The following is an 11,622-nucleotide window of genomic DNA, read 5'->3' as shown; positions in this document are numbered from 1 at the left end:
TCAGGGATGGTGCTGGCTGCTGACACGCTGATGCCAGGCACCAGGTCCAGGCTAAGTCTGCCTAGCCCCTTCCTCCCTCCCGGCTTAAAGATCAATTTTCCATAGATTGAAGTGAGAAGGTCATGAGTTCGAAGCTAACCTGAGCTACACAGCGAGACCCTGTTTCAAAAAGGAAGAAAAAAAAAAGGAACAAGGAAAGGAAAGAAAAGGAAAAGAACAGAAAGGGAAGGAAAAAGGAAAGTAGTAGAAAGGAGCAGAGCGTCCACAAAAGAGTTTTCCCCAAAGAGCCTCCCTCCGGCTTGGAGACGGCTCTCAAAGCCTGAGCATCACCAACGGGCTTTCCGGAGAAAGCCGAAAGTGAGAAGCTGTTGACCGAAAGTTGCCGAGCGCTCACGGAGATAGACGAAGAACTGCGGGAAGGGTCAAGTCGCGCGTCCCGAGAGCCCGAGCTCAGGACGGTCGCCAGGCGGAACCGCTCCGGAAGGGCGGAAGTGGGGGGCGGGACGGTGTCGTGTGGCGGAAGAGGCCCGAGGATTTCCGAAGCGAGCGGAAGCGGCGCTGCCGGGGTCGGGCCGAGCCGGAGGCATGGCCGAGGCGTCCTCGGAGCGGGAGGCGGAGGCCGAGGCGCTGGCCGCGGCGCGCGAGCGGAGCCGCCTCTTCCTGAGCGGCCTGGAGCTGGTGCAGCAGGGCGCCGAGGCGCGCGTCTTCCGCGGCCGCTTCCAGGGCCGCGCGGCCGTGGTGAAGCACCGCTTCCCCAAGAGCTACCGGCACCCGGCGCTGGAGGCGCGGCTCGGCCGGCGGAGGACGGTGCAGGAGGCTCGCGCGCTGCTCCGCTGCCGCCGAGCGGGTGAGACGGACGGGACGGGGCTGGACGGGGCTCCGAGACCGGGGAGACCGGACGGGACGGGGCTGGACGGGGCTCCGAGGCCGGGGAGACCGGACGGGACGGGACTGGACGGGGCTCCGAGGCCGGGGAGACCGGACGGGACGGGGCTGGACGGGGCTCCGAGACCGGACGGGACGGGGCTGGACGGGGCTCCGAGACCGGACGGGACTGGACAGGACAGGGTTCCGAGACCGGGGAGACCGGACGGGACGGGGCTGGACGGGGCTCCGAGACCGGACGGGACTGGACAGGACAGGGTTCCGAGACCGGGGAGACCGGACGGGACGGGGCTAGACGGGGCTCCGAGGCCGGGGAGACCGGACTGGACTGGACAGGACAGGGCTCCGAGGCCGGGGAGACCGGACGGGACAGGGCTGGACAGGGCTCCGAGGTCAGGGACATGGGACGGAACAGCGATGCTTAAGAACTCACGACGTGGGCTGGAGAGATGGCTCAGAGGTTAAGAGCACCGTCTGCTCTTCCAGAGGTCCTGAGTTCAATTCCCAGCACCCACATGGTGGCTCACAACCATCTGTAATGAGATCTGGCACCCTCTTACTGTGTACATAATAAATAAATAAAATCTTTAAAAAAAAAAAAAAGAACTCACGACGTAGCGCGGGAACGCCATTCTGCTTGGTTCGCGCGCAGCTCCGCAGCTGTCTCTCAACTTGTCCTTTAGCCTCAGTTTCCCCATTTCTGCGGTTTCCCCTTACCGTCCTCCCCCTTCCGTTTGGTAGTTTTAAGCAGCAGGTGCCCTGACAAGCCAGGCTCTCCGGATTCAGATTCTAAGCGCTGCTTCCCGCCTGGCCCTTCAGCAAGTCGTTTAGCATCCCCCATCCGGGCGCCTCAGTTTCCTTGTGTGTAGTGGGAATCTCAGGGATGTTGTGACCACTAGAGAAGGTCTATGTGTCACATGTTGTATGCTGACAAAGAAATCAATAAACGTCTGATTTCATTAAATGATTTTTTTTTTCTTAAAAACATTATTTACACCCCCATCAACAAAACTGCCCTCCAGAGAAACTGAGGCACAAGGGGAAAGTGCCCAAGGTTCCACAGCCACTAGGTGGGCCATCTGTGGCTCAGAAGCGTTGACCCTTTGCTTTTACACTTACTAGTTTTTAGGCATAGACTCCTCATGGGGCACTGATAGGTGCAGGGCCATCTGGGGAGACTCCACAATGACCAGGCTGGTATTTTCTTGCCCTAGCAGAGGCAATGGAGTTATAAAGTAGTGCTCATATTTTCTGTCTCCCCTTCTTTTATAAGTTTTATCAGACGCACATGGTGGCTGCCATCACTGACAGGTCTCCAGTTCTAGGAGAGTCCTGAACGAGGTTGACATTCAGGAGAGACTCCTGGAGTTATCGGAGGTTTTGTTACCACATCACAGTAGTGGAAACTCAGACAGAGAAGCTGATGGAACCTTGAGGTTTCACAGCTAATGAGGACGGAGCTGGGATTTGAACCTGCTGTTCTGGAAAAAAGATGAATCCATAAGATGACATGCTACTTAGCCTCCTGCTCGTCAGGAAGAAGCTGTCAGACTGGAGGAGGCTTCCCTTCTGGCTTCTTGATTCGTTTGGTTTTTTGTAGCAATGAATTCCAGTCCTAAGGTGGCTTGAGAAAGGAGGAGCAAGTTTTGACACTTGCAGACGTACCCTGGGCTGGTCTCAGGCCCTAGTCCTGCAGGGTTTGAGCAAGTTTTGACACTTGCAGACGTACCCTGGGCTGGTCTCAGGCCATAGTCCTGCAGGGTTTGAGCAAGTTTTGACACTTGCAGACGTACCCTGGGCTGGTCTCAGGCCCTAGTCCTGCAGGGTTTGAGCAAGTTTTGACACTTGCAGACGTACCCTGGGCTGGTCTCAGGCCCTAGTCCTGCAGGGTTTGAGCAGGGCAAGCTTCTGGTTAAGATACCATTTGCACAGCATTCCTACACCCTGTTCCAGAGTAAGTAGATTTAGACAGAAAAACTGGCTCCACCTGTGCAGGTGGTGACGCCTGCCTTCATAAAGACCAGCTCCCCTGTGCAGGTGACACCTGCCCTCATAAAGAACACACTCACTAACCATGTGTGTGTTCGTTACAGGGATAGCTGCTCCAGTTGTCTTCTTCGTGGACTATGCTTCTAACTGCTTATATATGGAAGAAATCGAAGACTCGGTGACTGTTCGCGATTATATTCAGTCCACTATGGAGACTGAGAAAGACCCCCAGTGCCTCATGGGCTTGGCCAGGAGAATGGGGCAGGTTCTGGCTAGAATGCACGATGAAGACCTCATTCACGGGGACCTCACCACCTCCAACATGCTCCTGAAACGGCCCCTGGAGCAGCTGCACATTGTGCTCATCGACTTCGGCCTGAGTTTTGTTTCGGGACTGCCGGAAGATAAAGGCGTCGACCTCTATGTCCTAGAGAAGGCCTTCCTCAGCACCCACCCCCACACCGAGGCCGTGTTTGAAGCCTTTCTGAAGAGCTATGGTGCTTCCTCCAAGAAGTCCAGTCCAGTGCTGAAGAAGTTAGACGAGGTGCGCCTGAGAGGGAGAAAGCGGTCCATGGTCGGGTAGCTGTAATGACTGGCTTACAGGGAGAACACTGTGGACGAGGCTGGACCACAGGCTGTGGGGTCTCACAGGGAGGATGCTGTGGACGAGGCTGGACCGCAGGCTGTGGGGTCTCACAGGGAGAACACTGTGGACGAGGCTGGACCGCAGGCTGTGGGGTCTCACAGGGAGAACGCTGTGGACGAGGCTGGACCGCAGGCTGTGAGGTCTCATGGGAGGACGCTGTGGACGAGGCTGGACCGCAGGCTCTGGGGTCTCACGGTGAGAACGCTGTGGACGAGGCTGGACCGCAGGCTGTGGGGTCTCACAGTGAGAACGCTATGGACGAGGCTGGACCACAGGCTGTGGGGTCTCACAGGGAGAACGCTGTGGACGAGGCTGGACCGCAGGCTGTGGGGTCTCACAGGGAGAACGCTGTGGACGAGGCTGGACCGCAGGCTGTGGGGTCTCACAGGGAGAACGCTGTGGACGAGGCTGGACCGCAGGCTGTGGGGTCTCACAGGGAGAACGCTGTGGATGAGGCTGGACCACAGGCTGTGGGGTCTCACAGGGAGAACGCTGTGGACGAGGCTGGACCGCAGGCTGTGGGGTCTCACAGGGAGGACGCTGTGGACGAGGCTGGACCGCAGGCTGTGGGGTCTCACAGTGAGAACGCTATGGACGAGGCTGGACCGCAGGCTGTGAGGTCTCATGGGAGGACGCTGTGGACGAGGCTGGACCGCAGGCTGTGGGGTCTCACAGGGAGAACGCTGTGGACGAGGCTGGACCGCAGGCTGTGGGGTCTTACAGGGAGAATGCTGTGGATGAGGCTGGACCGCAGGCTGTGATGTCTCACAGAGAGAACATTGTGGACGAGGCTGGACCGCAGGCTGTGGGGTCTCACAGGGAGAACACTGTGGATGAGGCTGGACCGCAGGCTGAGGGATTGTGTTAAGTGGCCTGTGACAGTGCTGTGCCACCGTCCCCTGTGGTTCACTGTTCTCACGAGCTTAGTGTACATAAGGCCTGTTCTAGGCAGAACTGGATGAGTAGCCCAGGCTGGCCTCAAACTTGCTGTGTAACTGAAGATAGCCTTGAACTGATCTGCATCCATTGGAGTATAGGTGTGTGCCGTTACACCTGGTTTATTGATGCCCAGGGCTTCACACATGATAGGCAAGCACTCTACCAACTGAGCAGCATCCCCCAGCCCTAGAACTGGGTGTTTGAGATCAGTCCAAACAAGCTTCCCGAACAGTGGCCTGTGGACCTGAGGGATAAAATGGGGACTCAGTGTGGGATAGCGTTGCTCTCTCTGCCCTCTAACCTGGTGGGGTGTCGTTGTGTGCATGAAGACTGCTTAAAGCCAGGTTAGTGGGGTGTGACATCACTTTCAGAGAGCAGAGAAGACTGACTGGGACACGGTGGACTGCTCTCTGCAGCTTGTTTCACGTGTGCTGTGGGATGTTCTGTATGTCAAATGTGTTGCTAATTAGTCAATAAATAAAACACTGATTGGCCAGTGGCTAGGCAGGAAGTATAGGCAGGACAAGGAGGAGACTAAAGCTGGGAAGTGGAAGGCTGAGTCAGAGAGACACTGCCAACCGCCACGATGAGAAACAGCATGTGAAGATGCCGGTAAGCCACGAGCCATGTGGCAAGGTATAGATTAATGGAAATGGATTAATTTAAGCTATAAGAACAGTTAGCAAGAAGCCTGCCACGGCCATACAGTTTGAAAGCAACATAAGTCTCTGTGTTTACTTGGTTGGGTCTGAGGCTGTGGGACTGGCAGGTGATAGAGATTTATCCTGACTGTGGGCCAGGCAGGAAAACTCCAGCTACACACGTGTGTTATTTTTACACGGGTGTGTTTGGAGTTTGTTATAGAAGGTGTTTTGAGGGCCTGGAGAGGTGGCCTTGTGGTGCTTGCTCCTCCAAAGGACTCCAGTTCCCAAGGAATCCTGTGCCTGCCTCAGCCTCCTCAGACACCTAAACTTTCGTGCACCTGCCCCTCCTCCCAAACACATCCACATAACTAAAGATAGTAAGGATAAATTCTTGAAATATTTTTGAGAGTTGCAGTAAAAAGATGAAAACAAATAGTCCTCCCAACTTTTCATTTATAGACAAGCAGTCATGCAGCTTTCACACAGCTGGAACCCAGCAGCGTGTGCGGTCTTCCGGCTCTGTATCCGTAGGTCTGGAAGCGCATGGAGGTCGAGGAGGGAGTTGGTGTATCTCAGGCAGTGGGGAGATAGAGCAGAGATGAAGTGCCTTGCGATGAAGTTGGTAAGTCGGGTTTACAGAGTGTGAAAACGGAGTTCTAACCGGACCAGGACTGTGTTCCATTCACCACAGCTGCTGCCGCCTGAGTGCCCAGCTACAGCCGGGCACCAATACATGTCCAGCCCTGAGAGGACCCTGGCTGGTATCTCCTACTGTAACTGTTCTTACAGCCAGTCCTTGGGTCCATGAGTGGTGGCTGCCCCTTTAAAACTTGGCGTGGTGGTGGTGCCTCCTGGTAAGTATGCTGGTAAATGAGATGATCGGGCCATGCCCACACAGTTCTACTGTACTCGATTGGGAAGGTCTCACTTGTGAAGGTGGGGTGGGGTGTGAGCTGTAACTTCAAAAGCAAGAGCCAGTGTTAACACTGGCTCCAACGAGGCTTTACTAAAGCAGGCAGCTGTGAGCTGCCATTAGCCATACATTGCCAATCTGATTTTTTTTTTTTTTTTTCAGTTTTTTGAGACTGTTTTTCTTTGTAGTCCTGGCTATCCTGGAACTCATTCGGTAGACCAGGTTGGCTTCGAACTCACAGAGATCCACCTGCCTCTGCCTCCTAAGTGCTGGGATTAAAGGTGTGTGCCACCACACCTGGCTCCCAATTTGAGTTTTAAAACTTAAATGATCTGTCTTGGCTATTGAACTTCCAGCACTTGATTAACTTGGCACCCAGGTGAGCCCCTCACTGCCTTCCTGGTCTGGGGGGCGCTGCCCACCGGCCCTGATGGACAAGCCCCTCACTAGCAGCCCTCACCAACCATCTGGGCTACTGGAGTATGATTGGGGAACCTGACTCCAAGACAGTGTCTGTCTTGTGCCACCAGAGGTCGCTGTTAGCGTCACTCTGGAACAGAGATGAAGAAAAGCTTCCCTTGCCCTCTCCCCTCCTCCCTCCTGACACTCTCCATCCCACCTCATCTCCCTCTCCCCCCCTTGCCATTGTTCCCTCCCCTCCCTTGAACCCGCTCCTCAGCTCACCTCACTGACACCAGCTGAGTAGACGCCACTTCTCATCATCCTCGCTGGCAGACACTTGAGCGGTCACTCAGTGCCACAAGCAAGACACCCCCATCCCCCTCTTGGTCCTCACCTAGGGGCTGGGTGAGCACTTTGGCTGGACTATGGGGCAGCCCCAGTGCTGGGGAAGTCCCAATGATGGCCCTGGGGCCCCTGGTCCCTGCTGAACACCAGGACTTCCTCCCAGGGCTTCCTGCTCCTGCCTGGCCCCACGTTCCTCTACACTCAGCAGGCAGATGAACAATTTTTGAAAAGTTTTTAGAAATTTACATTGAGGGTGGAGTGTGCTGTACCACTACATGTGGGGGTCGGGACACGTGAGTGCTGACCCTCTGTCCTCCATGTGAGTTCTGGCTCTTGAACTAGCGTCTTTAGGCTTGGCAGCAGGTGCACTTACCTGCTAAGCCATCTTGCTGGACCCTTTTCAATCCAGCTGTGCCACTCCAATGTTAGGAAGTTGGTGGACTTTCCATCCTTGTGGCTGCAGGCCTGGACCCCATCCTGCACCTGTGAGCCCCAGTGTCCCCACTTGGAGGGAGGACAGGCAGCTGTGTCTGTGTGTGGTGCATGTCTCCGAGTCACCCTGAGCAGGAGGGAACAGGAAAGGGCTGGGAGAGGTGAGCCAGGAGGTAGAGCATAACACCCACAGCTGGATGGCCATTGGAGATGTCCCAAGATGGGACAAGGTGGCCAGGCCTTTGCTATCCCACATCATAGTCTCCAGTGGGTCTCCCTGGGTTGTAGCGGGAGCTTGAGCAAGGCTGCCATCTGCACACAGGAGACCCACACCCCAGGGCAGTTGGAGGCTGACTGCTGTCCCTGCCTGAAACCCCAGTCCTTCCTTGAAGGGGAGCTGAGCCATACATCATTATACACCAAAAAAACAGATGTCACCATTTGCGTGGTACCCGGCCACAATGCTGGGCACATTGCAGTGAGTAAGCATTGTCGTAAAGCCTCTCGGGTGGTGGTGGTTACAGACTGAAGACAGCCATGGCCGTCCACTGTAAACCCAGTAGCCAGGCCAGTTCCTGTTTCCCTTGCTGAAGAATCTGCATTTCTAACAAGTTGAGAAGCAAAGGGATGCCAAGAGGAAAGCTGAATGCCTGCTGCGAGGGCAGGAGACAGCATCTTCCAGATGGGGTTGAGTCAGCCTTCCCCAGAGTTCTCAGACACCCTGGGCTTCCTACAGAGCCAACCCCAATTGCCACTGCACAACGCACTACTTGTCTGGGAAGTCATTGGGGAGGGTCAGGCTCGTCCTTGATAGAGAGATGGCACATGACCACTCTACAATGAGACACCGGGGCAGATCTGCAGAGATGCCTCCTTTGGAGGGTTTGCTTGTGGTAGGAGAGGACACGAGGGCTCTCTCTCCCTACCCAGACATGTCTCCCTCAACAATTCCTGCTTTTATTTACTTTCTTTTTAGGGGGCAGGGTTTGAGACAGGGTCTCACTATGTAGCTCTGGCTGTCCTGGAACTCACTATGTAGACCAAGCTGTCCTTGAACTCACAGAGCTCCGCCTGCCTCTGCCTCCCGAGTGCTGGGATTAAAGGCCAGCGCCACCACTGCCCAGCTGCCATCTTGAGATTTTGAGGGCACAGCAAAGGTAGTCAAGGAGGGGAAGATAATGGTGTGCAGAGGCAGGTGGAGAGTGAACCTGCCCTCTGCCATTTGACTTCATCCCAGCTCTATTCTCTGTCTCACGGCACGTGGAAGTAAGCATCTACTTACTACTCACGTAAAGGCCATTGTCGGTAGGCTTTTGGTGACCTGAAGTCCAAAGAATTTGAACCCAAGCAGAGAACTCGCAGGCCTGAGGAGCCCTGCTTGTCTCCAGCACTTGCTGTCTTGCTTGGCTGTGTTGGGACTTTGGGAAACACGGTCACATCCATTTAGATCCAAGTCAGGGGCAAAGGAAGACCATTCCAGACATTCCAGACTCAGATCACGGCCACTCAAGGCCTGGCCAGTCTCTGTCTCCAGCTGCTTCTGTGAGCTGGAGAGTTCAGGTTTCCTTGGGCCTCAGTGTTCCCACCTGTGAGGTGAAGCATTTGGTGGGGGGTCAGACATTGCTGCACCTGCAGACCTCCTGGCTGGACCCAGGCTGTCTTCAGCTGCCAATGTAGGATGGTTGGGTGGGTGCAGAAACCTAGGGAGTCAGTTCCTATGGAAACAGCATCAGGAGAGAGCCTTGTGGGCCCTGTCCCACTCACCCCTTTGTGAGGGTGCTGTGTGCTCCCCTCACCCCAGCTCCATCCCTCCTCCCTGTCCTGCACTCAGGCCACTTCTGGGACCAACAATCCTGCCATAGTGTCCTCACAGAACGTGAGAGGGAAGAGGAAGTTGTCCCATCTTGCACCTCTTCACCTGTGTGGTTCTTCCTCAGGAGCCTCTGAGAGAAGACATTTTGCAGGCCTTCCTGGGGTCTCCTAGGTGTCTCTAAATCACCTCACAGTTCCACACTTCTTCTCTGTCTCACTCCACATTCATCATGGTAGCCCCCACCCTGGACCCTTGTGAGGGTAAGCTTTAATTATGAACTTAACCTAGCATCAGTTGGGAAGAGAGTCTTAGTGAGGGATTATACACATTGGGTCATGTGGACGTGTCTAGAGTGAGGGGTTGTCACAGTTAATCGACATGGGAAGACCGAGACCACTGTGGGCAGCACTGTTCCCTTGGCTGGGGACCTGCACTATGTGGAGATGCCCAGCGGAGCACCGGGAGCAAGCACACTCTCTGCTTCTGACCGGATGAGATGTGACCATCTGCCCCACGCTCTTGCCACTGTGAATTCCCTAAAATAATAGATTAAACCTGGAACTGCAGCTAAACTACGCCCTCTCCCCCCTAAGCTGCGTTTTGTCGCGGTGTTGTGCCAGCACTCCTGTGACTCTGTCCTCAGCTCAGAGCAGCCAGACCAGCCGCTTAGGAAGGACAGTGACTTGGCTGTTTCAGAAAGGATGGGCAGGTTCTGTGTCCTGCACTTGGTGATGGTTGATCGTAGATCACACGTGTTCTCTGTGTTTCTCTGCTACCAAAACTTGTGAGGAAGTGAACAGGACCTACTACTGCTTATTGGAGAGTATCAAAGATTGATGATGTGAGCCTTCCTTCCACACATGCATGCACATTCAGACACATACACATATATGCATGCATATACATACACATTTGTATGTATAGACAATACATTTACATATACATACACATATATACACACATATACACACGAATGCATATACAAATACACACATATATACACATTCAAATACACACAAATATACATACATATAAATGTATATATATATATACACATATAAATATACACCACACACATACCATGCACATACTTGAAAATGAAAATACATCACATAATACACATATAAACTTATACACACCACACACACACATACAGAGAGAGAGAGAGAGAGAGAGAGAGAAAGAGAGAGAGAGAGAGAGAGAGAGAGAGAGCGCGCGCGCGAGCCATACACATACACAGGCCCCGCCTACCCACTGACTTCTCTGCTGGAGGCCAGGCAGAATGTAATCCTGGCCTGGGGTTTGGAACAAAAAACAATGAGAATGCTGAGGGTCTGATGTGATCAAAGGCCACTTGTGTGTAGCCTCCCCCTCTACCAGGAGCCAGAGTACAGCCCTCCCCATAGAAGGAAAGCCCCCAAGGATGAGCCGCTGGGCCCCCAGGCCACTAGGGGGGCCACTAATCCCAGCCCCCACCTGAGGGCTCTGCTGGGACCTGCCTCAAAGCCAATATTGCTCTTGGAAGCTTCAGGCAATGTCACACTGGGAGGTGCTGACAGTGGCACAGGGAAGGGCGGGGAGGAGCTGTCGTCCTGGGAAGGAAACCGAAGTGGCTGCCAGTGCCGCCCCCCCCCCCCCCCCAGTCACAACAACAGTCCCAGGTTGGTCTCCTTTCTTCCCTTTCTACCCACTCCTCTCTCTTTTTGAGGAGGGTCTCACTGTGTAGCCTCCAACTTGTGATTCCCCTGCCCCACTTCTCCAAGTGCTGTCCTAGCCCTCGGTCTCTCCCATAGGAAGCGCTTCAGCTCTTGAAACAGTTTCACTGATCACAAAGTCCCTCAGAAGACATAGGCATTCCTCTCTCCGACATTACCAGCATGGTAGCAGGACAGATGCCTTGAGTTACTTCTAGTTTGTCCTGGTGTCACAGGGCCAGCCTGGTCTGGCTCAAGAGGCCTCTGGGGTGGGGGGTGGGGCTGGAGAGATGGCTCAGAGGTTAAGAGCACTGCTTGTTCTTCCAAAGGTCCTGAGTTCAATTCCCAGCAACCACATGGTGGCTCACAACCATCTATAATGAGATCTGGTGCCCTCTTCTGGCCTGCAGGGATATGTGCAGGCAGAACACTGTACACATAATAAATAAATAAATCTTAAAAAAATAAATAAATAAAAGAGGCCTCTTGGGACAGTGTGGCCAAGAGTGAGCGGCACAGGCCTGAGTCACAACGGCAGTCTCTGATTCAGTCTCTTGCTCTGTAAGGAGGGCCATTGAAGGCACCTGGGAGGCCATGGACCCATGAAATAAGAGGAGCCAGGGATCACTGAGGAAGGCAGGGGCTGGAAGGGCTTGATCTGCCTCCTGACCACCCTACCTGGGAAGATAGAGACAAGAGTTCTCCCGCAGGCTGTCTCCCAATGTTCATAAGCTGCAGGCCGGCCCTGGCTGTCCATTGGCTGCAGGCTAGCCCTGGCTGTCCCTCGGCTGCAGGCTGGCTCTGAGTGTCCCTTGGCTGCAGGCTGGCTCTGGGTGTCCCTCAGCTGCAGGCTGGCCTCAGCTGCAGGCTGGCTCTGAGTGTCCCTCAGCTGCAGGCTGGCCTCAGCTGCAGGCTGGCTC

General features: G+C 54.6%; 1 protein-coding gene across 1 annotated transcript; it reads left to right on the top strand.

Annotated features, from left to right (window-relative positions):
- Positions 1-233: 233 nt before the first annotated feature.
- Tp53rk (TP53 regulating kinase) lies at positions 234-3,650 on the top strand. The gene is made up of 2 exons (XM_059259771.1): positions 234-847; positions 2,979-3,650. Exons 1-2 carry the CDS (start codon positions 586-588, stop codon positions 3,455-3,457), a joined length of 741 nt encoding a protein of 246 aa, XP_059115754.1. The 5' UTR covers positions 234-585; the 3' UTR covers positions 3,458-3,650.
- Positions 3,651-11,622: the final 7,972 nt, after the last annotated feature.

Source organism: Peromyscus eremicus, chromosome 4, assembly GCF_949786415.1.
Source record: "Peromyscus eremicus chromosome 4, PerEre_H2_v1, whole genome shotgun sequence".
In the NCBI taxonomy this organism is placed as follows: Eukaryota; Metazoa; Chordata; class Mammalia; order Rodentia; family Cricetidae; genus Peromyscus; species Peromyscus eremicus.
The sequence above is the reverse complement of the archived record's forward strand: the minus strand, read 5'-3'. Positions and strand labels throughout refer to the sequence as shown.